This window comes from Mugil cephalus, chromosome 17 (genome assembly GCF_022458985.1).
Source record: "Mugil cephalus isolate CIBA_MC_2020 chromosome 17, CIBA_Mcephalus_1.1, whole genome shotgun sequence".
In the NCBI taxonomy this organism is placed as follows: domain Eukaryota; kingdom Metazoa; phylum Chordata; class Actinopteri; order Mugiliformes; family Mugilidae; genus Mugil; species Mugil cephalus.
The window spans coordinates 21,366,811-21,394,490 of record NC_061786.1 but is presented as its reverse complement, the minus strand read 5'-3'; the positions used below and the strand labels follow the sequence as shown (position 1 = coordinate 21,394,490).

The 27,680-nt window shown below is 41.8% G+C and overlaps 1 protein-coding gene across 3 annotated transcripts in view; it reads right to left on the bottom strand.

The window, feature by feature from the left end:
• slc4a11 (solute carrier family 4 member 11) overlaps nucleotides 1-27,680 on the bottom strand; it is a 109,579-nt gene that overhangs the window by 3,701 nt on the left and 78,198 nt on the right. For all 3 annotated transcript variants that reach the window (XM_047610449.1, XM_047610450.1, XM_047610451.1), the window contains 12 exons: nucleotides 25,639-25,848; nucleotides 20,440-20,524; nucleotides 19,414-19,539; nucleotides 16,025-16,138; nucleotides 14,177-14,309; nucleotides 12,843-12,916; nucleotides 9,902-10,130; nucleotides 9,390-9,496; nucleotides 6,742-6,907; nucleotides 5,354-5,527; nucleotides 2,711-2,906; nucleotides 980-1,149 (listed from right to left, as the gene is read on the bottom strand). In XM_047610449.1, the coding sequence (XP_047466405.1) occupies nucleotides 980-1,149; nucleotides 2,711-2,906; nucleotides 5,354-5,527; nucleotides 6,742-6,907; nucleotides 9,390-9,496; nucleotides 9,902-10,130; nucleotides 12,843-12,916; nucleotides 14,177-14,309; nucleotides 16,025-16,138; nucleotides 19,414-19,539; nucleotides 20,440-20,524; nucleotides 25,639-25,848 (1,784 nt within the window). The remainder of the gene's footprint in view (nucleotides 1-979; nucleotides 1,150-2,710; nucleotides 2,907-5,353; nucleotides 5,528-6,741; nucleotides 6,908-9,389; nucleotides 9,497-9,901; nucleotides 10,131-12,842; nucleotides 12,917-14,176; nucleotides 14,310-16,024; nucleotides 16,139-19,413; nucleotides 19,540-20,439; nucleotides 20,525-25,638; nucleotides 25,849-27,680) is intronic.

Sequence of the window (27,680 nt, the reverse complement as noted above, 5' to 3'; positions counted from 1 at the left end):
GCGATGTCCCATAATTCTCCTAAATTTTCGTAAAGTAAAGTAGTGAGACTTCAAATGAACTGGTCACATGACCTCCTGCATCATCTCCAGTGACTTGTAAATGCCAAAAAAGTGTTTCCATTGAACTTTTGCTTTTATATCAACTCATGTCAGTGTAACATTCTCCACGTCTGTGCAATGTATAATGTAGTATATAAACTTAATGTCAGGCTCTGTCATCTCCATCCTAATTTCTTTACCCACTCGTGAATATAACACAAAGAGGGAAAGAACTTCTAAAGGGAAAGAAATGGAAACTGAAATGTAGAAGTCTTAGTGTGACTGTTAAAGTTCCAAACACTTGAATGAGGTTGAGAGCAACATAAAAAAAGTCTATTTTGAAAAAGAAGTTAAAAACAAAAATTGCTGTCGAAATATGTTTGTGCCTGATGTGTCACTATTGTGCTTAAGATCTTATGAAGTTACCTTGTTTTAGGGTTAAGTTTGAATTTAGATGCAAATAGGTATTTATTTTCATAATTTAGTGTGTTGTTGTTCTCGTTTAAAAGCTACAGAAAGATACTTTTTTTTTTACAAAATCATATCCTGCTGTAAATTACGACATTAATTTGTATTTTAAATGATTCACAAAAGAAAATAAATAAATGAAACCTCATGAGAGCATAAAAGTGTCTTAGCTTATGATATTTTAGAGGTTTTTTGAAATGTAGGCATTTCCATTACCATCATTCTCTATTAAAGAGTTTACAATAAAATGAGCAAAGTGCTGCTGTTTAGTTCAGTTTTTATTCAGACTGAACAGATGAACATAAACTGCTGGCAGATGTTTGCTGCATTAACCTCAAAACAGACTTTAAAGACTAGAATCGTTTGTTTCCTCATGATGTTGATGCTGAGACAGATGTGTGATATATCTCTGGGATCCAGGGGACGGGTTCAGGTCTGAATGTCACCCCGGTTTAAGTGTCGGCGCTCGTACCTGATTGGGATTAGGAGGATCATGAGCAGAGGGAAGATCATCTTCATGTACGGTATCGGGTACATGCCGAACGTGCACAGCACCAGCAGCTGCATCATCTGCAGGAAGGTGAAGTAGTGGATCTTCCTCTGGGGCACTTTGCGGATGTAGTGGGTGGGCGGGTAAGACGTCTGCAGGGGGGCGAGAGGATCGAGAGCAGATTAGAAAACAATCTCCCCCCGACCCGTGGCTCTTTTTTTTTCTTTTTCTCTTGTCCTCGAGTCTCCTGCCAACTCAGAGAAATGACCGTGGACAGTGGAAGAACACACACCTTGAAGAAGAGACGAACTCAGCTGCTGCTTCTTTACAAAGTAAATGAAAGTATCTGAGGTCTCGTGTGTGAATGTGTGAGTTGGAGTAAAGTGAAAAATTGAGTTTCCAGTTGAAGTAGAGCTGCAGAGAAAAGAGTACATTAATGTCCTCATATTTCCATCCTCAGGTTTTAGGTTTGTTGCTGCTTATTCTGTTTCATTTAGACACTTATCTGCCATGTACTGGTGGCGAAGAGTCAATACGCTTGTTTATTTATGTTTATTAACTTTTCTAGTTTGATTTGACATGAAAATTTAGCAAATTCAGATGTACACGTTTGAGGACGTCGGGATTTCATCGTTTCCAATTCTGCTTTTGCATTAAAATCAACAGTTTTATATATTTTTGTTACATATTGGGGACTTAAATTGTAATATACAGTGAAATAATCGCTGTTTCCACATATTTTTTCTCTCAAAAACTATTTCCAGTTCAAAGATGATGCTTATTCTTCTACTAATCCCAAATACCTAAAGATCTTAACATTATCTTAAAGAAATTAAGATGCATTCCAGACAAATGGGTCTCAGGAGGTTAAAATGACACTTTAAAAGCAGTGGAGGCATAAAATTCTGTCTCTGGAAAAACAAAAGTCCACAGAAGCAAATGGAGAAAAGATGAACTGATCTCATTAAATTAAGTTAAATGAAAACTAAAAACTGCAGGAAAAAGAAAAGAAGAACGTCACAGAATCACAAAAATACTTAAACACTTTACAGTGTTTACTTATAAGAAAAAAAATTATATTAATACTAGTTCTCATGAATCTAAATTAAAAATGTAAATAAATAAATGGTGATTTAGAAGAAAAAAAATGATGCAGATGTGAGTATTTTATAATCTTTGTTTTAGTCTCAAGGGCCCCCCCCCACTCACATTCTGGTGTCATTTTAATAGAGGGTGTTGAATTTAAAATGCTCTGAGTCATTTCCTCTCGCTGCCATTTGGAGGCGCTGTGTATGAAGTTACCAAGCAGCCTTGCTCTCCTTCTTCACTGAGAGACAGAGGGAAGGTTAAATCGGACACAGAGGAGATGAGAGTAACAGCGCTTGTTGTTGCACATATATACGATGTCACGTTTTAAACATGGCTGCACATGTTAAAAGGTTCAGAATCTACATGTGGTTCATACCAGGTCACAGCTATGATGTTAATCTGTCACCTGATCTCTTTTAATTCTGTAAACTCACACCCACCTGTCACTGACAGAATATTAAAATACAACCTTTTTTTTATGGGTGAATGTTACTGGACTCATGTTGGGTGTTGGGTGCTGCAGCAGCGGGAACCCACTCAACTGTTTGATGTGCAGAGCTGTGCAGTCGACATACGGACACACACACACAAACACACATTTCTTCACACCACGTAGTTCCTCACCTGCTCCTTGAGGAGGAGAGCCATGCGGTCGCACATCTGGTTGCCGTCGATGGAGGTGAGGGCGATGTAGAGGAAGAGGCCGTACAGGACGGGCTTGGGGATCCACTGCAGCGGGACGGGCAGCAGCAGCAGAGATATGCCGATGAAGATGTTGGCGGCCAGAGACGTCAGACGGGTCTCCTTCACCTGGACGATGCTGAGGAGACAAACAAACACACGAATGCATGAATGAATGAATGAATGAATGAATGCAACTGGAACGCACACAATAGTTTCATACAATACAACAGGCGACGTGTTTTTCTTGGGATTTTCTTATCAGCGTTCAGACACATTTGAAAAATTCTTGCATAAATTATTTTTTAAACATATAACAAACAGATGGTGTGTCTTCTATTTAAGAATAAATTTGTCATAAAATCTAATCAGACGTCTACAATCAGCTGTTTAAAGCTTTAGCGGTGACATATTGAGCTGCAGTTCCACGTGCGACCACTAGAGGCTGTCTCCAAGGAGAGAGTCAAACCCGATGTTAAAATTTCCAACTTTAAAGCAGTAATTAACACGATTCCAGTCTTCTATTCATTTACACAGCTAATTGCTTGAGTTTCTGCACAACTCGCGGCTTAAAGTTATGCATAATTAAGGACGTGGCCGCTTTGAGCGACAGGTGGGCGCCCTCACAGGTGGCCAGCTCTCTGCCCAGACATGAGCTGCCGGCCTCAGCTTCACCTCTACCCCACCTCTTTGACCACTGCTGAATTTGCAGAGAGTTAGAAGAAGAAGTTGGGTGTAATAAAAACGCAGGTTTGATCCTGCTTTTTTATTAGCGAGTTTTTACAGCAGGTTTTGCAGCTACTCTCTCTGGAAGTGATAACCCTGGTAAAATTATTCCAAAAAGCAGTAACAGGTAATGGCTGAAATGAATCATTACTGCTGGTTCCACCTCTGTTCATGAGTTTGTGTTATGCAAATCAAAGTGGATTGACCACAGGGTCCATAGCAGGACACTGCAGATGAAGTTTCAGCCTCAGCCTCATGTGTTTTATAGGGGGGGGTGTAGTGGCTAGAGAAGCAGCTTAGGACAGGTTCACATCCCCTCTAACCATAGATAAGGGACCTTCGTCAAGGACCTAACTAAGTGTACAGAAAATAATTCCCCCAAATGACAGATAATTAACCTCCTGAGACTCAAAGTTTTTAATTTCTCCGAGATACTGAGGATTAGTAAAAACCTAAGAACCATAAAAACGCAGAATCATCTTTGAACAGGAAGTAGTTTTTGCGAAAAAAAAGGAAGTCATCACATGTGGACACAGGATGATTTTGTTGTGTAATACAATAAAGTCACAGATGCGCAAAAAAAGGAACAAAACTATTTTAATACCTGAGCAAAAACAGGATTTCAAACAACAAAGTCCCAACGTCCTCAAGCGAGTACGTGCTAATTAGCTACGTCAAAGTAATCAAATGAGGTTTTGTCCACTTTTGTCCTGTTATTAGAGTGAATGTATGTATTGACCCTTCACTACCAGTAGATTTCAGACAAACGCGTCCACTTCTGAGGACAACAGGTCTAAATGAAGCAGAATAATCTGCTAAAACTTAACCCATATGAGGACGCAGGGTCTCAGGAGGATGAGGGATGATGGAATAATTCTAGTCCAGTCGATCAGCAGCATTAGCTGATGTCACGGTGGACGTCCAGCTGTTGAAGTTGGCACTTGAACTCTGGAGTGAATCTACTCCCGAGTTACTTCAAAGAAAACCCTTCTCACTTAAAGGTGAGTCTGAGTCAGAGCTGAACTTCATAGAAACGCAGCGGAACGACTTCAAGAGAGACGCTGACATCCGACATCTGTAGAATATGACTGAGAGGAAGCTTGGTCCTCTCAGTCTGCAGGTCTGACCTCCACCGAGACTCCATTCAGCAAAAAAAAAAAAAAAAAAAACGATAATAATTTGCGCTCTTGGCTTAAACAAATAGTCTCTGGCTGTAGCTGTGACTCTGGTGAGGATCAGATCACATTTTTATGACTAATTAATGCAGAAATTCAGGTCATTCCATCATCACATATTTATCTTTTCCGCCGTATGCAGCATTTATCCCCTCTGCTCCACAAACCAACCTAGTTAGACTTACTGCTTCTGTAATTGACATTTTTATTTATCTTCTTAAATCTTTAGGATTTTTTTTTCCACGAGGTACTTCCTGATATTCTGGTTTTGGAAAGTGTCATGAGCAGGTGAGTAAATCCAGAATATTAATTTTCCAGATACGTTCACACCTGCACAACCTTCAACAACTAATATCTGTAATTAGATCTTATATAATTCTGCTCCGTTTATAGCTCTACTTAACTACTTTAGTAATCCTGAATTAGCTGTAATTTTTGCGCATATCTCTGCAGCCAGAGAGGCGAACTTAATCCTCTCATCTTTTAAAAACTACCTCACCTCTTTCACCCGGAGAGGAAAAACGGTTAGTTACATGGTAATCATGCAATCAGAGAGGAGGCTGATACAGAACCCGCGACTCCAAAAAATTACAGTCGCCACGAGCTGCGAAGACGACCCGTAATGGAGCGTCTGATTAGCGGGCGAAGGGTTGAACGAGGCGGGGGTGGGGGGGGGATAACTCACGTTTCGTAGAGGTGTCCCCCCTCCACACGCTGCTCCACAAAAGCCAGCTGGCGCACGTGGAGGGTGGAGTGGGGGAAGGCGGCGTGCATCCAGGGCAACCCCAGCACCGACATCAGGATGTTGATGAGGCCGGAGAGCATCAGGTCCCAGTGATACGCCGTTCCCTTCAGCAACCTGAGGAGCAAACGCAACAAATTAATCCAGGCTGCAAAGGAAAGAAAACAGTCATTCATGCACTGACACACAACAGATGGAGAGATAAAGGTGCAGGAAACACAAAGGGCATCACTCTCCTACGGTGAGCGGTGCCCTTCAACGAAACCCCGAACGAACGAACGCGCTCATATGTTGTGTTTTTATTCGAGATACCGTGCAAGAGAATTTTCGTTGTCATGAATTGATACGTCGTTAGTTCAACTTTACATAGAAGCCAAGACCGTGACCTTTATGATGCCATCGTATTAGTGAAGGATCACTGGCATTCGAAAGAAAAAGAAAGAAAGACTGCAGGATGTTTGTGCATGTGTAAGTATTTGAGTGAATATTGACCCTAAAACTGTAAATATGTCGTGTGAAATCACACTCGGCTCCGGCGCCGTTAAGTGAGAGAGGATTTAGATTTTTTCGTCCAGAATCCGTTTCATTTTCTTAAAAGTTGCTCCATATTTTAATGTCTGATGTTTTTTTTTAAATAAATTAGTGATGCAATCAAAGAGCTGCTGCGCTGCTGGATAAAAAAAATAAAAAATAAAAAAGAAATGGTTCCATTAATTTCTCACTGGATGACAGAGGGAAAAAAAAGATGTAAAGCAAATAAATGAATGTGATGGATAAAAGAATTCAAAGCTGCAACAGAAATAGCTGCAGCTGTTTCCATCCATTTCTTAGACACTCCTCTCAAGATTTAAAACGAGTTGGAATCTTTATATACGAGATGCTTTCTCTCTTTTTTTTTTTCCATTTTATTTTTATTTCTTGCAAATAAACCCAAATGGTAGAAATGAAAGATCAATGCTCTTTGGAAAAACCACTATTTGCCTTCTGGGAAAGTCTTTGAAACAGATATTTTAATCCAATTAATCTCTGTCGGGCAAACACAGACGATAAGGCCTGAGATTCCATCACTATAGATCTTTTTTTTTTTTTACTGTAGGACAGTTTGATGGGTGATGGCTCTAAATTGGTCCATCTGATGCAAATTTAGAAGTACAGGGTTTTTCTCTTTTGACTCAGATGTCAAGTTTCCGGCTCAGTTCACTAACAGACCGGCAAATATCCAGATCCAGAGCCCAAAAAAATGGGGACGATGGATCTCTGAAAGGTCAGCGGCAGCTTTGCTCACCAGTTTTTGCAGCTTTGAGTAATAAGAAATGTCTGAGCGTCTCTACCTGTTCTCCGGCGCGTTGGTCAGGGAGACGACGATGTTCTGGTCGATGAAGATGAGGAGGGCCAGGAGGAAGCCGAGGCCCATGGCGCTCACCACGTTCATGGCCGACAGGCGCTCGAACGGAGCCACCACGAAGATGGGCCGGTCGTGGACTTTAAACACTGGAACTGTTCAACAGGGAAACAATAAATATACGGTTAATACGTTTAGACTTTACGTGCATTACATCAGTGTCAAATTCTCTTCAGATTCCAAACGCTGCGCATCTGCATTCAGCGCTGCATCCTGTCGAAAGCGTTTGTATTGTGACACGTTTAGGAAGAGGTGCCAACACAATAATGGGTCTATTATCTCACGACCTATTGTCTCGGGAGGTGAAAGCACAGGAATAAAAATTGGCCGGCCACTTAAAATTTCTAAATTCACTTGAGGGTTTGGCGCTCGTCTGTGTGTTTCGGTGTCGACCCCTGGAGAACAGCTGCTGCCTTGGCAACGATGAATGCGAGTGGAGGGGAGGGTTCGGGGCCGGGACTCGAAATTATGCTGAACAATGGAGGATAGAGGACTGAAAATCTACAATGTGTTTGGGGCCTGTGCCTTGATTAAGGGACATAAAAAGACAATAAAGGCAGCGAATGAGTGGAGTCTCGCTGCTCTGAGGCCTCTTAAGGAAGTAAACAGGTTGTGAGCTCGTGCCCTTCAGCAGGTTTCGACAGATCATTGTAAACGGAGATGAATCCAGTGCTGCACAGTCACAAAATGACAACTAAACTGACATCAAGTTCTGTGAAATCTAATTTGTGTCAATTAGAGCAAACCGCTAAAGGTCTACTCCTCTTCCTAAACCAGTCAGTGATCACATTAACAGACATGCAGACGATTAAAAAAAAAAAAAACAGAAGAACAACACCTTCTTTTTTTTTTTTTTTTGCACCACTTAGCGCCACAGAAACACTATTTACCAGAGCTGTGACACAGCGAACGTGCCAGGGCTTATTCTACAGAATGAACGCGAAGTGGAAACAAATTATTTTGGGGTTTTTTGGAAATTAAACGTTCTGTCCCTGTGGTCACTTTGAATTATTCCTCCTCATCACTTCAAACACCGTCAGACTCGCTCCTCTCGTCCAAATAACCTGACTTGCCCGTCTTCTCTGAGTCGATCCGTCCCCGTTCTTTAAATTCATTGCAGTTCTGTAGCTTTCAGATTCCTCCTCCTTCCCGTTCTCCACCTAACCTTGGTTGCCCGGACTGAAATCTCCGTCAGCCTATCTGCTCCACCACCCAGACTCCAGGAGGTCCTGTTCCAATCTAACTACCCCCGTCTGACACAAAGCCCTTCTCATCATAGTCCGACCGCAAAAAAATAAAAAATATATAATAAATCTCACAAGCTCTTGCTACTTCGGTACAAGTTTACTCGACAAAAAAATCCCTTTCTCCATAAACATTGTTCAGGGAATCAGTTTTTTCTTTAACGACTGATTAATATAAACAAATGAAACCAACTACAGCCCCCGATATGCACGTTAAAGGACTGTCACCTAATTGTGAACAGAAACTAAAGACGGCACATAGCGGGAGCCAATAACAATAAAATCAGGAGCGCAAATCTGCTTAATGTTCTGAACCTTTCTTTGAATGAACTCACACACTTACAGCAGCTCTGGTTTAGAGGCTGCACGGAGCATCGCCCATTAATCCGAGGCGGCGGCTCACGGGTTTAGTCCCTGACTCCTCCTGTCGTAAATCCTCGACCAAGACAAAGAACCCCAATTGCTTCTGATCGAAGTTGGCACCTTGTATAGTTCCTCTGCTGTCACTTAAGTATGTGTGTGTGTGTGTGTGTGTGTGTGTGTTCTTGTATATATTACGATGTGGGAGCCAAAGTCCTGCAGAAAACTAACGCTGTGGGGACACGTTGTTTTTCTGGGTCCCACAACTTTTTGAGGACTAAAAACTGTTAAAGGTTTCTATTATTTGGGTTTGGTTAATGCAAATTTAAATTTGTGAGTGAAAATTAAAAGTAGCTCCCCTGTTGAAGACCTATGCCCTACTGGGATGAGTGTCTTCCAATTTTGTTGCATCATGCAAACAATGACAATAGCGTTTTTTCTATTTCTATTTCTCTATGTGTGTTTGCAGGAGAAAAAAAATGCTTAAACTCAAACTGGTTTAAACAAAAATGTGAAAAAGCATAAAAAATGTGATTTTGATTCGACACTGCTTGTGTCGTTTATATTGTTTAAAGATTCATATCATTAAAAGGGAAATTCACCTCAAACTGAGAAAGACACTACAGAGTTAACAGCTGCTCTCTCTTTGTAGCTCTGTGAAGTATCAATGTCATAAAAATAAATCTATAAATTGTAAAATATGTAAAGCTCAAACCATAAACCTTGCTACAGTCTTGCTCAGTGGCCACTGAATATGACGTGATCCTGACAGTTTCATCTGAAAATGCATCAACAAGGAGCATTTAAACTTAAGATGATGAACTGCTCTTATATCTGAAACTGTCCATTTTTATTTTATTTATTTATTTTTTTTTGCAGGCTGGCAGATTGTTGCATAGTTGTGCTCAGAAACTCAAATCCACTCTCTGCTGCTGCTAACAGGTCCAATGAAACGACAACAACTGATACTGACGCTCAATGTCACTGAAGATGTAGGAGCCGATGAAGGAGAACAGGAGCACCGAGATCGGCAGGGCGCAGTCCGACAGCACCTCCCTCACTTTGGCATGCAGGAACGGACTGAGACGGAGAGAGAGAGGGAGGAGAGAGAGACAAATAATAGGAGAATACAATTACTGTGGACAAGACAAGGACAATGGCTGCAATCCTGACACTGCTTAAGTACCTTGGTCCGCCTTTTGCTTACACAATTGAATCCAGCTTTGAGGTTGATTTGATTACTGGGAGCAATCAGAAGTAGAATATTAATGCTTATTAAATCACCGGCTGGAACAGAAGCTTCGACGGAAAAGTGAGCTTTCTAAGAGGCGTCTGGAAAGTTCCCGTAAGCTTTGTCACTCCTGACAAGCTCCGGAGTCAAGGCCCTACTCAGCAGTATTCATCCTAGCAGGCAGAGCCCGCGTCCAAATACAATTTAAACTTCCTCAGTGATTTATCTGGAGAATGCCGCAGTGCTGCGTGTACCTCCTTTTGAACTGGTAGAGAGTATAGCCCATCCATAATGTCCCGAGCATCAGCAGGAGGCAGAGGACCGGTCTCTCTCTCGTGCACTGGATGAGGGATTCGGGGAGGGCGTTGAGCGCTAATCTCGTCGCCACCTCGCTCCTGTTTCCCCCCAGCAGCTCCCCGGCCTGAGGAAAGTCCTCAATGCTCCTGTTAGCCAGCGTCGGAGAGTGGTAGTACCTGTGAAAGACTGAAATCACATCCACAGCGTTAAAGAGCTTTAAAGAGAAGTCTGTATAAACTGGCAAACGAAGAAGCTAATTGGTTGAGTGGCAAAATATCTTCTCAAAAAGTCCTGTTGCCCTTTTTGTAAATGGCTTTTGAATCTGGATAAACTGTAGCTCTACTGCGAACAAATCCCAAAATCTACCAAAGCCTGAATTTTATATGTATTACGAGACATGAGGAAATTAACAAAATTAGGCAAAATATGCTTCTAAATGTACTGAAACCACGAGAACTATTCACAGTTTGACACATAACCTCCTGAGACCCTGCGTCCTCATATGGGGACATAAACTTTTAGGTTTTATTGCAGCTTATTGTACTTTAAACATTAAAACCCATTGTCCCCGTTAGTGGACATTTTAGTCGGCCATCTAGTGGTAGCAAAGGGTCAATACACTAATCGATAAAAACATGATAGCGGGCATTTCATCCCATGGTAAAAACTTATTTATTTATGCTTAGCAACGTTTCTAGTTTGGTATGACTCGCAAATCTAACAAAATTTTATAAATAGCGAGGAGCTACAACTTCGCTAATTAGCAAGTACTCGTTAATTGTTTGCAACAGTTTTATATTTTGTCACACAATGGTGACTTTATTATATCATGAATAATGAAATAATCCCAGCGTCCACATTTGAAGACAAAAACTACTACTTCCTGTCGAAAGATAATGCTTAGTTATTATACTTCTTATATATATGTGCAAACCAAACAAAAACTTAGGTCTCAGGAGGATAAACCCATGATGAATACATTCCCACCCATCCAGGAAAACTTTGAAATCTTGCACCAAACCAGCACCAAATGTCCTTGAAAATTAGTTTACGTTGTTTATTCTACAGATAAAGTAAAGAAATGTGACCAAAAAAAACGTTGTAGTCTGACCAGTGCGATAAACACCAACAAAACTAGGCCCACAGACACTCACAGCCACGGCCTTTAGAGTGAATATCCCTTAGGAACACATACCACAACATATTACCAATACCTGTACCAAGTCTGACTCCAATAAAGTGGAGAATAAACGTTTCTGAGAGGTTTTAGTGGAGGCCTGTTTAGGCGAACTCTTGAACTTGTGTAGCATCTGATTTCTCAGATATCAAGCTATAAAATGAATTTCATTGCATTTTCATATCACTATAGCTATTCATTCCATATTCCATCTTAAAAAAAAAACTGTTTAGTGATCACTTTGTTTGGCACATCATTTGTTGTTTGGATGAACAGATCTGATACCAGATTGTTTTTCGTCTCATTAAAACATGAATATTTAGCTGCTTCCTGTTGTAATCAGGTCTTGATCTTGTTCCAGTTTATTGGGTAAGCTACATGTTAGCGCACGCTACAGGGCGCTCGGTCTCTACAGGGTTCACGATAGTCTGCAGAGAGGAGGAAACTTCAAATACGAGTTAACAGACTGACACACGACGCCCAGTATTCCCCCCCTTCATCAGATGATTAATAATACGCTGAAAAGGATCGGATTGATTTTAGTTCTGGGCTCTCGGCACCAGTGGGACCTGAAATCACTTCTTACACCCATACATGAGCTACAGTGTAAACAACCCACCCGTCACGATGTAGCTGAAGGCTGGGGTTTCAGACTCCGTGGGAGCCGTCCTTCAAGAATAAGAGAACTAGCACAATTCGGAATAATTTCTATCATCAGTTGTGATGAGGACTGAGCGACATGACCTGCATACAGCCTCCTTCCTTTCCATCAAACAGGGAGAAAGTTATGCAGCAGGCAAACTTCTACAGCAGACTGGACCGCATTCATTAGCGTTACCGGGGAATATTTTGGATGAAAAGTGTCAACAAAATGACATAGGTTAATGTTATGGTAATGGCATGTGAGCTGGGAGCGTTTTTTTTTTTTTTTTTTTTTCGGAAAATTGAACCACTGCACGGGCAATCTCCAAAACAGGGCGACATCACATTTAAAATAAATTACGCTCCGCTATCGTCATCTCGTTTTTTTTTTTTTTTTATGTCAAATTAAATTGTGTAAAATATTTATGATACACTAAGATGAGGCGCCGTTTAAATGCTCGGGCGGCTGCAGACTGTCTTGAATAATCTGGGTTGATTAATAAGACACACAGTGTCTCTTAAAGAGCTTCAATCTGCAGAGACACAAGAGAAACAAAGGGGCTGATATCTGACTTCTGTCATTTAAACCCAGAGTAAGAACATATTAGATAACTAATCAGTAGCCTCAGTCTTAAAGTTCACTTTTAACGACGCCTCTGTTGTAACAACTGAGAAATTATAAGTGGCGCCACAACAACAAGTAAAGAACATGGTTTATTCTTTAATAAGCAGTAGATTTTTAAAGAGATCCTTCTGCAGCCACTGGCAGGGGAAAAAAAAATATTTGACAGTTTTTAATTACAAGGACTAAATGATTAGTTGAAGAGACCTCAGCCAACAAAGAATCCTTCTGTCGAGGACGGACTAATTAGGAAGCTACTCGTTTAAATCAAAATCTTCAAAATTTGGTGTTATTACGGTACATTATTTTCTCACTGGAACCAGACGACGTTGTCGGATCTCGGTGGATTTGAAGGAGGCAGGAAGAGGCCGCGGTTAGAGACGACGTGACGTCAGAAGGAGAAGAAGAAGAAGAAGAAGAAGAAGAAGAAGAAGAAGAAGAAGAAGGGTGAACTTACTTTTGACTGTGCCTTTCACAGCGTCAACCACGAACGCAATGGATATGAACAGGGCAATGACCTCCTCCGTCGACCTGGAAAACACATTACAGAGGTGACAGGTGACTTTGTTGTAGTGCAGACTGCAAAAAAAAAAAAAAACAACTTTAAGAGTTGGTGGAAAGAAAATTAATCCTTATCCTGGACATTGAATTACACCTGAAAAATAACATGAATTTGAGTCACTGTAATTTATACCTCTGTGCACTGACCTTCAAATATCGAAGCTATCAGACAAAACTAGAACTACAGCTGCAGGCAGATGTTCCAAAAAAAATAAGTAAAAATGGCAACTCAAACCTCTATAAATCATTTAAATGCAACTTTTTATAAAATTCTGAAAATGCCTCAGTCAATGACTTGAATAAATCACAATGATGCTCTGAAATATTTCTGTTATTTTGCAAAAAAAATTCTTCTTTTTTGTTTTATGTTGGCATGGAAATAAGTTTAGCAAAAATAAAAGTTAGAAAGAAAGATTAATGGTAGAATTAATTAAAGTGACCAAACCAAACCACAGCATAGAAGACATACACCGATCAGGCATAACATTATGACCACCTTCCTAATATAGTGTAGGTTTCCCTGGTGCCTCCAAAACAGTTGTGACTCTTCAGAGAATGGACAAGGACCTTCTAAAGGGGGAGTGTTGAGGGGAGGGCCATTGCTATGGGTTGGGGGGGGGGGGGGCTCGTCTGGTCTAGGTGGGGGCTACATGTCTAAGTAACATCCACACCAATGAATTCCAGGTCTAAAAGTTTCCCAGCAGAACATTTAATTGTCACAAGATGGTTTAAATGTTATTTACTTCTCCTGTCAGTGGTTTTAATGTTGTGGCTGATCGGTGTATGTGCATAAATATTAAAAAAACATTTATAAATGCAGAATTGAGATCTGACTCATTGTATAAGCTCCTGTTACCTTTCCTAGCAGGCAACCTTTGTTGCTTTGCCTAAAAACGACTCGACAAAGGAAACGAGAAGGAAAAAAAAAATCTAAAAACTCTGGACGCACTTAAAAAGGCTTTCACACAGAATTGACTTTGCTTTCTCTAAAAACTGTTTGTTGCACAAAACACTTTTCTGTTGAGTGCCAGCGATTTTTTTTATTTTGCAGACACAGTTGGGACCAGCCAATTTAAAACATTTTTCTATCTGACGGAGAAGGAAGCACACTGGCAGATAAAAGAAAAATGCACGAAGCCATTCAATAAATTGGATTGTGCTGAAATGAAAACAATTAAAGTCAGATCAATTTAAAAGTATGTGTGTGTGTGTGTGCGTGAAAAAAAACACCTTTTGAAGAGTTTCATGAGGAGGCTGACGTTGAAGATCCCTCCCAGGATGAGGAAGAGGCAGTTCCACAAACCGATGCAGGCGTAGAAAGCCGGGAAATCCAGGTTGTAGTCGTCACAGATTCCTCGGATCACTGCGAAAATGACGATTAACGTGATAAATAACACAAATAATTAGTCAATTTGCACAACATCTAGATATTCTCTAGCCCAGTATCAACCAATATCAATTCAAAAAATTGTTATTTCATAAATATTCCATTTGCAAGTTCATGAAATGATATTTATTGTCAGTAGACTATTTCATTTTTATTAATACCGGGATGGTTTGACCCAACCTGTGTTAAATGGCCAACGGGCATCATCTGTCAATCACCGCCGCCTTGAGAACTAAAATAATGGAGTTTTAGTTAAAGCGCAGCAGCTTTTCTTAATGAAAAGCACAGATACCACAGAAAACGGAGCCGTGTCACTGTGTTTTCTCTGCAGGGAGAAATTAGCCAACGCATCTTCAGCGTCATCTCAGGACAAAGCATCATGTTGGTGAGCCACGTGAGTTATTTATTTTTTTATTTTTTTTACTTTTTAAGAGGAAACATTAAGAATTCAGGTCATCTCCATGACATCAGCCGAAGCCCTGGAGGCCTCTTACACGGTGGTGTCTTTGTCTGTAGCTGAAGCCAAGGAACCTTTCACCGTACGTGGAGACCTGCTCCTTCCCGCCGCTGGACAGAAAACGCACCAGAGAAATTAAAGATTGAGCCTTTATCAGACGCTGACGCTACTGATGCTCCGTGTTTTTACAACTATTTAAAATGCGAGAGGGCACACGACCGAAAAAAAAACAAAGTTGAGAAGCAACTCTAAAGGAACAGAAGTAGACCAATCAATGTGATTTAGTCGATAAATAAATAAAAAACCAAACACGGTTACCAAGGAGACGTATTGACCATCTTTGTGAACATACTGTAGATGTTCTTCTCTTCTCGTTCTGACCATAGATTTCACCGTGAGCTGCAGCAGAACACACGCACCAAGAAAGAGAAAACGCATTTTCATTCAAACATAAAAAAAAAAAGACGATAGAATCGTAATGGGGTTCGTTAAAGCCGTAAGAACTCCAGATCCGTGTGCAGTTGAGTTACAACTTTACAAACAAGCCATTGTTCTGCTCAGACAGGCTGCTGGAAATGTGCTATAATTATACCCATGAGAATGTGCTTAGCGCTATTCTAACCCATTTACTTCAAAGATCATCACACCACAGACCCCGCAAACAGCCTCGGTATTAAAACTACATCTTGGCCTCCGAGTCGCTGCTTTTTTTCTCATCACCGGCCGATTCTGCAGCTTCCAGACGTCGACATCGTTTAAATTCCATCCAGCGAAAACACCGCTGTTGGGTGAAAAAAACACCATGCTGCAGTTTATGTGCCGCATCTTTCCTGAACTTAGAAGTTCAACTCAACTCAAACCAAAGTTCTTGCTCCTTCGTTCCTCAAAAACGCAACTTTTTTTTTTTTTTGTGTGCTTTTTGTTTGCTCGGCTGCACCGGGAACGCTCATTAGGAGCACATGTGTGAACAAACGGCTTAATTACTCCGACGGTGAAGCGTTTTTTTTCTGCTAAAGGAGGGAGCAGATGAGGATGCGAGAGCTTTTAGCCGCTGTTCCACACGGTCGGGTGGCTTCCCCCCTTTTTTTCCTCAATTTTTGACGTAATCTCCTTAGTACCCCGCCCACCCCCCGGCCTCCTATTCAAATGGGCTGTCGGCAGGAGCTGTGAAAAAGATGAGAGAGATGAGCCGAACGAAAGGAGAAGGAAGGGAGGGGAGGGAGGGGAAGCCTACCGCTGATGAAGATGGCGAGGGGAGCCGTGGTTAGAGGGATGACTAGAGGAGAGCCGGCGAACAGCGAGTAGATGACCCCGCCGATGCTCTGGCCGATGATGGTCTTCCGAACATCTGGGCGGAGAGGACACACACAGAGAACACACAGAAGGAAGTCCTGATTAATGCTCGCCAACGCCTGCGAGGATCCGAGCAGAAGCTGACGTTAGTCTCTGATTTTGTCAAATTAGAGGACGAAGCTGTTAGGTAATTACGTGTTTTCTCCTGCAAAACAGCTGAAATTCTTGCATTTTTCAAACCGCTAATGGCTTTCGGGAACTGAAAGTAAAATAAATCACGCTCGTGCGGCGAGTGCTGTGAGAGGCTGCATTTACACGGGCGATATTTCTCTCGACCTGATTGAAATCGGCGTAATTAGAGGCGTCAAATGAAGTGATCCGATGAGAAATTGGAATTTCTACCACGCGCCAAACTGGTTCTGCAAACCAAGTAGCACGGAATCCGCTTCAAATGTAACAGAAGAAGAAGAAGAAGAAGTTTTGGCCCCAACTTTATTGACAACAATTGGTTCAGTAGAAGAGGACGACCAAGATGGAGCCACGTATATTTCACATCTCCATGTATGTGTCCCTCTAGGAGACCTAATATCTACCCCACACTGAGGAAACATGTGAGGAATGAATGGATTTATTTTTCTTTTTTTTTTTTGTTCAGATTATGAGTGGAATGGTTTTTGGGTGCTGCCCCCTTTTTGCCTCAATCTGCAGCCGGTGACCACATGCTCGCATCTCAGCGCTTTCACCATTAAAGCAAAGAAGGAAACCTCCTCGTGCTGCAGTTCAATCAGTTTTCTTTCTATTTGTTCCTAATAAATTCCATTTTTTTTTCTATAATTTGGCCTCTCTGATTATTTCTTTCTGTTTTAATTATTCAGCGTTCCTCCGCTCATCTCCTGGGCTTCTTCTTTGGGCATCATAAACACACTCAGCGTTAAGATAAAAAAAAAAATAGTGAAGGTCAAATATTCACGTGAAGAAACAATAACACATAGCTGAGCATTAACAATTTAAAACTTTACTAATCGATATTTTCAGAGTCTCCAGGCTGCTTCATGTGGAACGATATGAAGACGGTAACAGAGCGTAAATAAAAGAGAATAATTACGCTCTGTCTCAGTTGTTTTTTCCTGTTTCTACCAAGAAGGTAGAAAAGAAAGCGGCTAAATCATCCGATATGTTTCTGAGGAGTAGCTGGAATCCGAATCGGAGCTAAGAAGGAGAATCATTTATTCATACGCTGGACAGAAACACAATTTCAGATTGATGCTCATGTTGCTTAGAGACTGTTAACTTTGTATAAGCAAGTTTTGTGCTGGAACATCAGAAATAATAGCATTACTGTATCTCAGAGCTGCTTCCGCCAGCGCGTGGGGGATTTTTGAAAACAAAAACACAATCCATTTAAAAAATAATCAATTAAAACTGCTTTAGAAGTCATTGTCAAGAATTCAAGGATTGTTATTTGTCATTCGCAACCGCACAGAAGCATGAGATGGAATGAAATTATACACTCAGGTCCCACATTATTTCCCATAGTAACTATAATAAAACACAATAGATGTAAATTAAACAGTAAAGATAAATAAAGTGGAAATATAAAGAAAAACAGCAGAAAACAGCATGAATTTGTGCAAGGAAATTTGTGCAAAACTATCTACCATCTAAAAGAGAAACCGCTGAAGCCACCACTGCTTTTAATTTTGCTCCGAAATCAGTCAAATCCTGCAATATCCTTGACTTTATGTGCACAACGTGACACAAAAAAGAAGTCACTGTAATAACCGCACAGTTCTGCAGCAGCGTCTACTTTTAGCCCAGAGAAAACGTTCTGGAGGGAGGTTTCTTTTCAGATGCAAACATCCCCAGAGTGCGCTCCCGCTCGATGAGACGCTGTAGCATCACACAGTACGAGCTGAGACGCTACTTGATGCTGCGATCGTGTAGTACACGCTGTTCCCGCACGTCTTACTGGGGTCGTTTTATATGCAGGTTAAGCTGCACTTGAGCGTCTTCCAGGCGAACGTTCGAATGTGTGACAGCAGCAGCCAGCTCTAACCTGCGCCTGCAGCTGCTTCCTGAACGTGCAGCACACGAGAGGTTAGCGCGGCGCTGCATTGGATTTCAGCGTCGCAGCATCAATGTTATATCCTTAGAGCGAGGTTCAGTGGGAGGTTTGATGAAGCAACAAACTCTGGTCTGAACGATGAAGCTGATGCTGCAAACTGAAATATCGATACTTCCGATACCAGGTCTCTATGCTTTAAAGTCGATTCTCAAATCAAAAGAATATGAGTCATTTATGATTAGGAGACAGAAGAGGAGAGAACAGGGTCAGGATTAAGATGCAAGGTTTCATTTTATACTAGTTCTTAATAGTTAAACAACAATTTATTTTAATGGTTTTATTATTTTACTTGTTTCTTGTTTTTTAGTGTTTTAAACTCCCACTACCCTCAATATACTTCAGAATAAATAAATTACTGTCAGGTCTTCTATTCTTTATGAAGCTATGATGTGAAATACTCTACTTTATATAGGTTTATCAGAAACATTAGTGTGTATTTACACACCTAGATTCATAATCGGACCAGAAAGCAAATCTGTGTTATCGAACATGACTAGCAAACATAGAAAAATAAATAAATAAAATGGCCACTGGAGGCTCCATAACTGAGTAAACCACCATTGGTGTGAAAATGCTCAATTTTACAGCTGGAATGAACTCGTTTACAGGCTGATAAATATATAGTTTCATTCATTGCAACTGTGTGGGGCAGAATCTTTACATAATTATCCTGTTTCAGTTAACGAAGTTCAGGAACTAGACCGCACCCAGTATCATTTAGATTTTCTTCAGTTCCTTCACGTTTCATCACAGGATCCTAAACTTCCTGGGACGTGAATCATTTACATATTACGCCTCCTTCACGTCTTCCTTTCAACCCCTTTTCATCCCCTCAATCATTTCTCATCTTAATCCCTTGACCCCTTTAGATCCCGTCTCATCCTATTTCCCTCAAAGCCTTTTTTTTTTATACATTTCCATCCATTTCTCTCACTACCTGTCCACCAATAGAAGTATTTCCTCATCAAGCCTCTAGATTTCTGACTCAAAAAAACGCTTTTCACGCAACAAATAGGAAGATGTGACGAAGGTTTTTCCCCTACTATACTTTTTTATTTTTATATCCATTTTCTGATCCCGTTACAAAAAAAAAAAAAGCTGCTCTACATCAAAGCATCAGTGCTGAAAGGAATAAACACCGTTTCACTGCAGAACCAGAAAAAAAAAGGTAAAACGCGTGTGTGCGCTCGAGTCCGAGCTCTCACCGATCTCTCCACGCGTGCTCTCGTCGTTGAGGGAGCCGAAAGCGATGGCGGGGAGGAGGATGGCGATGTAGAGGAAGATGGCCGTGGTCATGTACTTCAGCAGGGTTTTATTACTGCCAACGATACCTGAGGGGAGACAGACACAAACAACGTGAGTCATATTCACCTCATAATGGAGCGGAGGAGGCTCAGAGCTTTAATTTCAAAAACGACAAAAACATTAGCAGACTTCATCATTCAGCTCCTCTACGATGTGGCGCATCCAGTTCATACAGTGAAACTATCCTGCGGGGGCTCACGCCACCTACTGCCCTTTTAGAAAAGCGTGACTCATTTGTTTTCGGTTTTTGTGTCATCCATCATTTTGTAAGAGCAGTTAACCGGATGATGGATAACTCATTCTGGAATAAAACACTCAAATTGGGCTCTAATGCGATCACAATGATTTTTTGGTCTTGTGACCTTCATCAGATGATCATTACGGGCTGACACTCATAAGACGGAAATATCTTGATTCTGTTACAGCCCAGTGTTTGGATATTAGGACTGAGAGAGAGCGGCCGAGGAGGAGGATCGAGCCAACGGTCGATTTAATTGACTTAAATTTACAAGCATCTCTGGGATAAACAGTGAGGATGTATTTTTCTCTTGTAAACAAACCCTAAAAGGTCAAGTAGAATGTGTGCATTTATTTTTATTTTTTTAAAAAAGCCTTTCACACATTGGTTGATAAAGGGCGTGATTGGATGACCCAATAAAGCCGCCAACCTGCTGCGATCGCAGTGGGAACGTATGGAGTCTGATGAGTTGGGGAAATTACAGTGATATAGGGAAACATATGGGAGGCAGGGAGACATCTGAGGAAGTCGTTTTAGCGGGAGAGGACCTTAGATGTGACACAGATGCGGCACAGATGTATCTGAGGCAGAGGGGTGACAGACAAATGAGGAGCTGCCAGAGGCTCCCCCCGGTGTGGCATAATAAGGCCGATGATTCACTTTCACTGGGAGTCCAGGTCCAGCCTACCATCTGTGAAGTCAGAGGGGTAGAAAGGCAGTCTGCGGCAGAAGTCCTCATAGATCCCTCGGCCGGCTTTGAAGAAGTCTTTGCACTGTGGGGAGAGATTTTATTATTATTATTATTATTATTATTATTATTATTATTATCATTATTATTATCAGGACAAACAGGTTCACTGATGCAACGTTCAATCTGTTCAACGTTCCATCGGCAAGAAAAGGTCATTCAAAGGTTTTTCTTTATTTTTTTACCATTACGCCTGGAGAAAAAAAATATAAAAAATGAGAATAAAATGCACCAGTCAAGCATAACGTTGTCAGAGAATCCTTCTGTCCTCTGGTAACACAGTGTTGTACGTGGGGGGCTTTGGCTACTGTAGGTTGAGGGGAGGGGCCTCTGTGGATCACCATGTTGCTATGGGGTGGGGGGGTCTGGTCTGGTCTGGTCTGGTCTAGGTGGGGGCTACATGTCTAAGTAACATCCACATGAATGAAGGTTTTCCAGCAGGAGATGGTTTAAATGTCAGTGGTTTTAATGTTGTGGCTGATCGATGCAGTCATTTAAAGCACATGTCTAAATAAATTCAATCAATTAAACTTCTATCATATGAGACCATTTCTTACTTCCAAACCAGCTAAACATCTATATGCACGATGCCGTGATATTTTCACACATAAATTATTGTTCCAAAACCTGGACGCACAAACAACAAAGAACATTAAAACAGATCCAGTGTCTCTTTAGTTAAAGTTTTAGACAATTTTGGAATTTTTGCGAATTTAATATATAATATTAAAATATATTAATATATAATATTAGTTTAACAGCTACCAGATCGTTATGGATGTCTGTCTCGTTTTTTAAAGTTTTAAACATGAATTAATCCAGAGACAAAGAAACGTTGAAGGATGAAGAACTAGAGCTCTAAGTAGAGGTGACTGTAACGGACCGAGGCCGTGGGACTAAATTCTCCCAAATGGTTTTTATCTGAAAGAGGAACAAGTTACCACCACACATCAGACACTGAGACAACTACTTACTTATTATTATTATAAAACAAACCAGACATGTACTCACATGGACTAAATAGTTTTATTAATCTGACGCAAACTCTCTGGGTTCTTGGTCCATTCATGTTCTTTTTATAATTGTGCATCAAATGTTATGTCCTAAAATTGTCTGTCTCTGTCTGTATTAGTCTATGATTGTTGTTTTAAAGTCTTCTGTTTACCTGCCTTCAGACTACAGAAAACATTTAGCGTTCATCAATGAATCGATGTTGATTAATGTGCATTGTACCAATTCAATAAACTATCTATTTCATATTTTATATTCTCCCTCTGGAGTGAAGCTGCTGCTCTTTTGTGTAAAAAGATCTGGTTGAAGTGGTTTGTGCGTCTCGGGAGGACGTCTCCTAGGAGCCCGTCTTTGGTGGTTTTCCAGCGTGGCCTGATGGGAGGAGACCCTGAGGCAGACAAAGAATTCGCTGGAGGGATCACACGCCTCAGTTTGGATAACGCTTCAGATCGGAAGAAAGTGGGTGGATTGATTTTGTATTCCACCGTTTGTCAGGAGCAAAAATCTTATGCAGCTTTATGAGGGAGTCATAAAGTCAAACAGCCTTGTTCCTCCACCGCACCGACCCACATCAGTGCTTCATCGATACTCGTCGTAAGAGTCACTCAGGCCAGAGATTTCCCAGAAACTTTCTTCAAGTTAAAAAAAAAAAAAAAAAGACCACGAGTTTCCTCCTCCACCGTAGAGGAGACGTTTATTAGCGTTAGCAGCCTCGGTAATCAGCAATTAACAGCCGCTCGGATTAGAGTCAGTTCTTCAAGCAGCAGCATCTCAGCAGCAACTGTTCGAGGAGACGGGGCCTTTATTGTGCAACTGCTGCAAAGAAACCACGACCGAGGGAGACTGAGAGGAAGAAGGGAACAGTTTGAACCGTGAAGCTCAGAGAACGAACATGAGACCAGTTAGATTTGAAGCTGCATCAGAGAAGCTGAACATACGGTATCTGCATATGTGGCTCCCACCGTAAAGCACGGAGCTGTGACCGCGTGGCGGTTCAGGGAAAATCAGGGAGAAAGTTAACTAGCACGACGTCCACAACGTCCTGCAGAGACCCATCTGGTTTGAGCTTCGTTTTACAGCAGGACAAGGAGTCGGAAAACACGCGTCCAGGCTCCGCGAGGGGCATCTGACCGAGGCAGACGATGATGGAGCGACTTTCTTTTCCAGCTTTTTATCCGACGTCTGAAAGTCTGACTTGTCTCCCTGCCTGTAAATGTCTGAAAACCACACCCGGCTACACACGAATGAGCTTCTCAAACTAACCTGCACAAACTTAATCGTATTCTTGTTTACGTATAAAGTTTTCATTTTGCTTCGAGGCATTTTGCCAATTTATTCTGAAACCTGAAAAGCCCGAGGTTGCATCCGCACTCTGCTGTGGACAACGGCTCATTTAGATGCAAAAATAAATAAATAAAAAATAAAAAATGTCCATTTGATGACTCAGCTGTGGCGCAGGTGATTCCACACGAAGGGACTCTGGGAAAAGATCGTTTGAGTCGCCGCCATTAACGAGGTAGCCCTCGAAAAAACTGTGTAATCCAAAACAAAGCGAGCGGAGCCGCATGGTTGGATTTAATAAAGATCTCTGCGGCCCCAGAATGATCAGCGATGACAGAGGGATGACAGGCGCGGTGAGGGATTGAAGATTCGGTTTATTTTTAGAGAAGTCGGGAGGAAGAGAGTCACGTGGCGCAGACGACGGAGACGTGGAGCGCTTCTTAAAAAGAGGAGCTTTTCAGGTTACACCAACCGACGACGGAGCAAATGTGCAGCCCTGATTGAGCTTATTAAGTGAATTATCCAATTACCCAGCGTTTCATTTTCTTGTTGAACGTAGCATTACGCAGTTTAATGGAACCGGGTGGCGGAGCTGGGGGTTACGAGCGGGAACAGCTCTCGGGGAAAAATCATTCCTGCCTCATTTGTCATCTTAAAAAGTTTTGACGGCCTTTGGCAGGAGAAAGCAATTTACCTCAACGTAAACAACATGAAAACAAACAACGGCATCAGCATTTTGTTTTATCTGCCTTTTTTTCCGAGCGGCCCGGGCCGGTTTAATGAAGCCACACACGCTTGTTCAACAAGGACCGCTCATCCATTAAATCCCTATACATCATGGAATCATTTATTATTACAAGGGCGGCATGTGTGTGTGTGTGTGTGTGTGTGTGTGTGTGTGTGTGAGGCCCGATCACCAGCGTTTGGCTCGGGTTCGATAAACAAAAATCTCCGGGAGGAATTACCGTCCACCTGTTTGCCATTCATTGTGAAGGGTCGATGGAGGGAGGCGGCAGAAGAGAGGAAGAACAAAACAAAACAAAAAAAGAAAAAGAAAAGCTGAGCAACAATTTGGCCTTTTTTTTTTTTCCTCCAAGTACAGGAAAGTTGTGCGTTTGGGGTGGTCCAGAGTCTAGCGAGCTCTCGCTTCCACCTGCCCACACTCCCTTCTTCTTCCCACTTCTTCCCTCCATCTGTCTTCCTCTATATATCCCTCTTTCACTGAGTGGCACTGAGCCTTTCAGGCCGTGGGATAAACACTGAACACAAAAAAAACACAAGGGGAAATGTCTAGGAGCCGTGGCCTGTCAACGGCAACATTAGGAGGAGATGCTGGTCCGTGGCATTGAGCAGAGCCCCCCTGGAGGTGTGTGTGTGTGTGTCTGTGTTTGTGTGTGTGTGTGTGTGTTTGTGTGTGTTTGTGTGTGTGCAGGAGCGTGCACATGCATGTGTAGCTAAGGGGTGGCGGAGTTCTGACAGGACTGTGAGAGATGTAAGGTCATTTACCCACTGAGGAGGCCTGGCAGGAGTTGATGCTGATTGATTAGGGGGAGAGAAAAGATGGAGGAGTCGAGTCAGTCGAGCGAGGAAGGGGGGAAGAGGAGTGGTGGAGGAGGAGGAGGAGGAGGAAGAGGAGGAGTTGTTTAGAAAAAAAGTTTGTGTTGGATGTGCACCGTATCAGTCGTGCACAGAGTTGAAGATGACAGGAACAAGTGAAAGGAATTAACCAACACAGGCTGCATACGTCATCGTGTGACCTATACTGCCCCTGGTGGCGGTTTAGGTCATAAACTATATATCAGATAAATGTCATTTTAGGTATTTAACCCTCTAAAGTCGACCGGTGCGTCCAGATCACTCAGCTGCAAGACGCAGCGCCACTGAATCCCCATTTCTACTTTTGTATGAAGTGCTAACTTCAAACTATGTGCCACTTTAAATGGTGTCATTTCAATGAAGTCTCAGAGTACTTTACAAGACCACAGATGTCAATTTCAAGTTGGGCAAGGAGTTTGATGAGAGGACTGCAGACGGCCGCAAGACCACCATCACTTTTGAGTTGTCTGGTGCATGGGAGAAACGGTGAAAACCAACTTCAAATGCTCGAAAGCAACAAAAAAACATGACAGCCCCTTTCCTATTGGTGGAAAAATTTATCCCATCAACAAATCAGGGAATGATGTGTCAGTGGTTGCTAAGGAAGAGGGAAAAGTTGTGGCAGAGAAGCTGTATTCAGTTTATGGAGCGACTGCAGCTAAACAGAAGGAAGCCAGAGACGTTTCAGATATTATTACTGATTGTTACACCTGATAGTTTTGTAGATAGTTGCACAAAAATGTGTGATGCATTTCCTGCATTTTAATGGAAATAGTTGCAAATATCTTTTTTGTTCGCTGAATTTGTACCTAAGTGTTTGAAATTTACGCTTTAGATTTCTAAGTTCTAAAAATGGTTCATTAAACATGTTTGTGGTTTTCACAAAGAAAAATCGAACTTTCCTGCTCTGATTTTACGGTTTTAGTTTGGTTTTGAGTCCAAAGTGTTATTACAGTTTGTCAAAATGAAAAAAAAAATTGTAAAATGACACAGGTGAGGTTGTTCTGAAAAGAATGAAACGAAACAAGGCAATGTAAACCATTTTGAAATGGTTTACATTGAAATATAAATATGAAATATAAATATAAAACCAAAAGTAGTTAAGAGTGGCCAATTATGCTCTGGACTCCAGAGGGTTAATATAATACGTATGCATGAATTCACGGGATACTAGCATCACTTGGAGCAATGCAACAATGTTGAGAGGCATTGTCCACGCCTCAGAGTGTGTCAATGTGCTGCTCTGCCCACCTTGAGGGGCTTGTGACTGCGAGGGTCGGTCTCCTCCTTCCCCAGAGCGGTGGGCTGCTGGTTGGTGGCGGTCAGCTGGTGCCTCTGGAAAACCAGAGCCTCCTTGAACTCCTCCTGCGTCTTGGTCTCCAGCAGCTTCTGCCTGAAGGAGATGTCGGAGAAGAGGGTGGCGAACGTCCGGCCCAGCTCCATCGCCGTCTTGGTACTTTTCTGTGAAAGAAAACGGAAGTGGATGACCTGCACGAAGCCACCTACAACAAGGAGCGATGTGCATAAATCTCATTACAGTAACACAAAACTACCTTTCAGTGGCTTTAAGCAAGAAGAAGAGCAACATTATCATTCACTTGGCCTTGTGTTATTATCCATGTGAAGTTCCTAGCCACTTTATTTTCTCCATATTTTGCTCTAACCAAACTAGAAGGAAATATTTTGACCTTGATCAGCTCAGTGCTTGTGTGTCTTCACTTTATTTCACTGCTGCAGCTTTTAGGTGCATTTTTAGAGTTTTTTTTTTTGGGGGGGGGAAGATGTAGAAGCTGGAGGCATCTTTTGGGCATTAAATCCACTGATTAAACCAACCGAGAATGTTCTCGTCTGGTCAATTTGTGTTTTGCGCCTTTTACGTACGTGTTGTCAAAGTCTGCCACACATTTCTATTTCAAATACTAGAAATATAAATCTGGTTTTAATAGTGAGAACCGGTGCATCTAAACTAGTTATTTCTGCTTCAGTGGCTGGATATCTGTAGAAAGGTTGGGAGCAGGTTGGGCGTGTTATGACGGTGTCAATAATCCCACATCTGTTACAAATAATGCTGTCACAAGTCACAAAGTGCAGCAGAGCGATGGTAATATCATCCTGGCAGCAGCCTCAGAGGCAGCCTGCTGCCAGGGAAGCCTTGTTATCCAGGTGGTGATGATACCACCAGAGTCGGGCTCTGTGTGTACAGCGGCAGCTGCAGTAAACAGAATAAATAAAGCCTTTAAGCTTTTCCACTGTGGTAACTGAATTTCAACCAGAGCTGAAAGAGCTGAGAGAATGGATCCTGATTAATCCGAAGGCTCTCTTTCCGTGTGAAGGGAACATGACACCGTACCTTTCCGTCAGGTCTATGAGGCAGGTCCTACGGCAAGAATATGCCATCAAAGATTTCTCAAACCCACGGCACGCTGCGAACAGTTTGTAGTTTGACTCGCAGAGACGGCAGCTTCGGTCAGATCTGATTTACGGCAGATCAGGTTGATTCCACTGTAAACTCGAGAGTCGCTGCGCAGAGAGGCTGCGAGATTAGCCCGTGCAAGATTTACAGCCGCGCTAGCATCTCGGCTGTGCACGGAAATAATCACCAGAGTAATAATTTAAGCCAAGAAAGAATGCATAAGAAACATTTGGCAGTGAGCTAACGTTTGCTGAATAAACACACACGTAAACTGAGGCTCTACTGCAAGACCAGAATTAGAATGTCACACTATATATGTCCAACCTGCACTTTTAAGTGTCTCTAGGCTATATGTATATGTATGTGTTATATACACACCTTCCAGGTGAACCATTGGTGTTTATGCATATGTGCATGTGCATGATTTTTTTACTTCCTACTTTATTTAAATTGTCCTTTGCAGCCTGTTTCTTGATGAGTCCAACGAGTCAGAACACGACGGTCTAATCGAGTTGTCACATTTACCACAAGTGCTTCACCCTCAATGTGGGTTTGTCACATAACTGAGGAGGCATTTTATTCAACGCCAAAAACTTCCCAAAGACGCTAGAAGGAAATATCACCGAAATCTGTGGGATACATCTACCGGGAACCATGAACGTCCATGAATGCAACACTGAGAATTTATCCTCTGTGGATCTGAACGTCAAAATTTACCTTTAATGTCTTGTTAGACATGCGTCTCCACATGGCGCCTTTGTAAGTTGTTGATAAGTTGTTGGCTTCTCCAAAGACAAATCGACTGGTACCATTTCTTTAGTTTAAGTCAAGTCAAAGACAGGTCATTGTGAAACTACATTTGAAGGTTAGTGATTGTTAC